The following is a 5,671-nucleotide window of genomic DNA, read 5'->3' on the forward strand; positions in this document are numbered from 1 at the left end:
CACATGAGATCATGACTTCATTAAAACTATTTCTTTCGACGGGAATTTCTATGACTATTATACAATATTGCATTCTTTAAAAAAAAAAAAAAAAAAAAAAAAAAAAACACTCTTACTTACTTGGATGTCCATCTCGGGGAACCCTTAGAACCCGGAAAGAGTTCCAAGCAGAAAGCTTTCTTGAAATAACCCTTAGTTATCCAATGAACCCTAGAACTCTTTTTAGTATTATTATTATTATTATTATTATTGTTGTTGTTGTTGTTGTTGTTGTTGTTGTTGTTGTTATAAGACTGGCTAAAAAGAAACATTTTAAATGCATGATGGTAAAATCATTTTAAGATTTTCTGACAGTAATCAATAAAAAACAAAACAGAGTTGACTCAAGTCAAAATAGAGCCGACTCAGTATCAAATGTTCATTTAAAACATACGACGTTCATTTATATGTCTCCTCCTGATTTTGCATTCCTGTTGACCCGTGCTTACTCTTGCTACACTGATTTAATTATCTGCATCTTACAGCAAAATTCTTATTTGTGGCCTAGTGTTGAAACAGCCTGCTGAGATGCAAATCATAACGAGACGTCAGCAGCCTGGTGGTGAATATTTTACATAGACTGCTTGGTTTAAAACGAAAGACGTTAATGCAAATATTATTTTCTCTGGGGAGTCGGCTTTGTAAACACACTACACGTGAACTTTCAGACACTTGCATTACACCTGAGCTCATCCAATCGGGCTGTTCAGTGAGTGTTTGCTATTTATTTATGCTCTTTTCTTATTTATGTATGCAAGGCTCTTTTTGGTCTTGCTCCACATGCAGAACATTATTGACCTTCTTCACCTTTACTCTCCTAACAGAACGCTAAGCTGTTGTAATCAACTTCTTCCATCTGTCCCCTGTTGACCTGCAAAGGGTGATCGAGCCTTTTCTGTGGTTGGTCCCAAACTCTGGAACAGTCTCCCCTTTCAGGTGAGGTCCGCTTAGTCTTTAGGCATTTTTAAATCTTCTCTTAAAACTTATTTGTATTGTTTGTCTTATGATGCTATTTAATGTAACGGTATATGGTGTTACATACAGCACTTTGGATCTACTGTTGTCTTTAACGTGCTTTATAAATAAAATTGACTTGACTTGACCTGACTTGCCTTTTATTTGAGCAAATATTCAAATGAATGAATGAATGAATGGTCACGTGATGCATTATATACGCTATATCATACCACTTGGGATAGAATATACAGTCAGGCTTTTTACAGGTTTTGTCAGTGGTTCTTTAAGGGATAGGGAGTAGTCAAGTGTTTTCGGCTTTTAACTCTTTCTGATGGGGAAACTATGCGGTAAGGTTCTGCACAGACAACTGAAGAACCTTTAAATGTTATGCATTTATATGAGTGTGATATCCTCTTTTAGGTTATAGGCTATTGTATCTGGATTTAGTACTTCAATGTTTATGCAAAAATGAATTCAGACAAATGTTGTTGTTTTTTTAATGACTTTTGCACGTTGACTTATTTTGTGTGTTTGATGCAACATGTGCACAATCTTTCATTTACTTGTATATTAAAATGTCCACGTGAAATCCCATATTGAATGCTTTAAACTTTCACTGTAGACATTTGAATTGCAGACACTGTCAATTAAATGTGCTATATTTGAGGGTGAGAAAGTACCGTTTGTATTTTTACAAAAACTGTCATTAATTTATACTGATCATGAGCAGCAGAGCGACAAATATGAACAGAAGCAGCCCATTAACACTAAAATATATAATCGAAGGTTATTTCAGTGAACGTAGTGTGAGTGCGTGCGTGCGTGCGCGTGTGTATGTGTGCGTGTGCGTGTGTGCGCGCGCGCGTATATGTTTAATGCACTTTCACATGTTGACGTAACGTGACAACTTCAACGTGATATAATGCGATGACTTTATGTGATCAGCCCATGGCTAATTAATTAAGGCAGTGTTTATTAGCATTAAAGTGAGATTATTGGAGAACCCAGAGGAGAACCCACTGTGCTGTTTTTTTTATTATTATTTTTTGTCCTCCTTAATAACTAAAGTATGGATTTAACTTTATTTTTCCATGTGGACATCAAGAAAGACACCGCGTCCGATGATAAGGAAATAGTACAATACTTTATTTTTTAATTCTGAACCATCTGCACGTTCAGTCTGTATATACAGGGAGAAATAATAATCACCAAAACCAACAAACTGGTATAAATGCACACTGTATTGTAATTAGAAGTAAAGTTTTACCAAAAAAAAAAAAAGAATTTTTTTTCTTCGAAAAGCCACTGAGTAAAACACATATATCTGAACGGAATTGGATTTGTGATCGGATTAAATAAGTCTGACAAGGAGGGTCAATAATAAAACATTTATAAAAAGTGTACTGGATGGTAAATAGCCTTGTTTTCTTAAATGGATCGCTAAATTATGAGAAACAACTATTCGTAATCTGTAGACCCAAATAATTCATCAAATTTACAAAAATGTAATAATATTTTGTGCAAAACAAAATAGCTAATTATTTTTTTGAGTAGGCCTGCACTAATACAAGTGATCAAATGATCCGAAGCGTTAGCTGCTCAGTAGATACATCAGAAATGTTCTTTCTTTCTTTCTTCTTTCTTTCTTTCTTTCTTTCTTTTTCTTTCTTTTTTTTTTTTTTTTTTTTTTTTACATATTATTTTATTTCAGTATCATTGTCGGGACGCATGAAAACCTGAGTTTGTTGTTTAGCTTGCGTGATGCTGCAAACCCTGACTGACCGCGTTAAGGCTCATTCACAGTGTTAGGCTAAATACAACCGTAAAATAATAATAATAATAATAATAATAATAATAATAATAATAATAATAACACTAATAATAATAATAATAATAATAATAATAATAATAGTAATAATAATAATTATTATTATTGTTGTTATTATTATTATTATTATTATTATCATTATTATTATTATTATTATTAGCATTAGCATTAGCATTAGTATGGTATACATTAGTATAAAGGACCCATTTTTAGGCATGTTCTCAATTTTCAATAAATACGTTATACGATTAAAAAACGGATAAGTGACTCACAAAGAAATTTAAATAGTAATAATTATAATAATTAAAAACGTGTGTTGCCTTTGGCATGACGTCGTACCACTGATACTGTTGCATTATTACTACATATTTAAATATATATTTTTTAAAAAGCAACAAATTGACAAAGAACTGGTCCTTGTGTAACACAAAAGGAAAATGTGCACATTGAAGGGTTTTTTTAGTGACACTCGGTTCCGATGCGCAGCAAAACAATTCCGGTGTTGAATTAAATTTGGTGTTTAATAAATATTCAGATTTCAACTCGAAATAACAGCTAGCCTATAGTGTTCAATAAAGTGTTAGTGCTGAGATGAAACTCACAGCGTTGATTTGTGTCCAGCTGGACGCGTTAATACAAGAGTCGGCTTTTTGCTGTGCGTTAAACCCGAATAAGTCGCTCAGCTCAGGAAGGAATGAGGCGCGAGTCTTTTATGTTGTGACAAAACTCCAGAAAAGCCGCTCGAGGAGAAAGACGGTAACGAGGTCCTAGAATCCGCGAGCAGTGGCGGCGGAGAGCTCGAGATCCCGTAACCAGGGCCGGTTTGGAGCGCCTGCGCCTGCTGCTGCGCTCCTGCCACGAAATAGCCGTTGTGTGCTGAGAGTAATCCCGTGGGCGCAGAGCTCGCGGTGTATCCACCAGAGGTGGAAGGTCCGAGCACGGGGCGGGTGATATCTCCGCTGGTGATGGGCTCCATGCTCGGGAGCAGGGACCCGTACGCGTGTCCGTGGTTAAGAAACCCGTGCGCGGGTCCGTTGTAGTGCGCGTGAGGTAAGGGCAGAAACGGAGACAGCTGCCAGCAAAGCGGGTTACTCGCGCGCTCGCCGAGTCCGAGTCCGAGTGGGGCGAAACGTAGGCCTCGTTTCATCACCAGCTTACCCCGTGATGTGGCCGACCTCCTGCGGAGCTTTCCTGTTGTCCCACCGATAAACACGTCATCGCTGGACGGATCCAGCATCCAGTAGTTCCCTTTTCCCGGATCGTCGTAATGGCGCGGCACTTTCACGAAGCACTTATTGAGGCTGAGATTGTGTCGGATGGAGTTCTGCCAGCCTTGCTTGTGCTCCCGGTAGTACGGGAAGTTCTTCATGATGAACTCGTAGATGCCGTTGAGCGTGAGCCGCTTCTCGGGACTTTGGCGAATGGCCATCATGATGAGCGCGTTGTAGCTGAACGGCGGTTTGTCGTGTTTGCCGCTTTTTCGCACTGCTTCCGGTCCCGATTCGTCCTCACCTCGCTGCTGCAGGGGTGTGGAGTCCATTTCCGTCGGTTCCGAGGATTTTTCCGAATCCGGAGTCGCGCTGCTTTCCGCGACCCCTGCGCCCTGGCTGTCAAACTTGGACGGCAGCAGGAGGCTCTTGATGCTAAACGAACTCGACCTCTGCACCATGGTCGGCTCTTTGTGATCTCCCATGGCCAGGGCAGTGTACGAAACCAAAAAAAGCTCCGTTTTCCCCCCTCTTTTGAAAAAAAGAGGAAAAGTTGAGTCACGCGCGTTGAGGTGTGGACTTTGTATGCATCTAGGACGGAGGACGCTGCGCCAGGAAATTAGGAATATATCAGAATCCGTGTTAACCGCTTCATCGTGGAGGGGGAGGAGCTCAGAACTCGCCGAAAATTTGCACTCAATCCGCCCTTCTTTTTTTCTTTTTTTTTTAACCGTCTGCTCGATTTAGCGCGTAGTATTAAGACAGTGCGCAAAAGAGACGCGCATCCACAACACTCTGGATGAAGTGCGACGCCAAAGCAGCGTGTCGTGTGGGTCTGACGCAGAAGAACGACGAGTTGAAGATCAGGACAAAAAAAAATTAGTCGGATTCAAATCCATAAATAAACTCAAAGGGTGTGCTCAAGCCAAGGACACATTCATGCCAAGATCTTGTGTTAAATTAGCGTCCAAAGTGTTGCTCTGTAAAGAGCTTATTTAGTGGGTTGATTCAACTTCACCTTATCCTCTTATACACAAATATCAAAACATAAGCTAAGCTTATAATTCTAAAGAGTCTGTTTATTTTGGGTTTGGTGAACCTGCTGTTTGCAACTGAGAAAACACCTCTAAAACATCTTATTGTAAAAAACAACCCATTTCACATGGTGATCATGGAGTATGCGAGTAAAACACGTGAAGGTGCATTTGACCATGAAACTGCCCATGTGAAGTCAGGTAAACACCACTGATCTCGTGTGAACCGCATGGGATCGGGTTACTCATGGGAGAAAATCTCAAGAAAATGAAATCATGTGCCCTACACGTGGAAAAAAATGAATTGTGAAAAGAAATCATAGGCCTTTATATATATATATATATATATATATATATATATATATATATATATATATATATATATATATATATATAAATTAATTAATGGGGGGGCTTCAAATGAAAATAAATGAAACACATCTTTTAAAAAATCACATATGAAAATGAATGAATTATTTGACAATCATTTAATCATGTGTAAAAAAAAAATTAATAATGTGTAAAAAAATTTAATCATGAAAATAAATACAGTGCCCTCCAGTAATATTGGAACCCTTGGTAAATATGAACAAAGAAGGCTGTAA

The 5,671-nt window shown here is 38.4% G+C and overlaps 1 protein-coding gene across 1 annotated transcript; it reads right to left on the bottom strand.

Annotated features, from left to right (window-relative positions):
• Positions 1–2,118: 2,118 nt before the first annotated feature.
• Positions 2,119–4,992, bottom strand: foxg1b (forkhead box G1b). The gene has a single exon (XM_017477398.3). The coding sequence runs from the start codon at positions 4,515–4,517 to the stop codon at positions 3,504–3,506; it is 1,014 nt and encodes a 337-aa protein (XP_017332887.1). The 5' UTR covers positions 4,518–4,992; the 3' UTR covers positions 2,119–3,503.
• Positions 4,993–5,671: the final 679 nt, after the last annotated feature.

This window comes from Ictalurus punctatus, chromosome 10, assembly GCF_001660625.3.
Source record: "Ictalurus punctatus breed USDA103 chromosome 10, Coco_2.0, whole genome shotgun sequence".
Classification (NCBI taxonomy): Eukaryota; Metazoa; Chordata; class Actinopteri; order Siluriformes; family Ictaluridae; genus Ictalurus; species Ictalurus punctatus.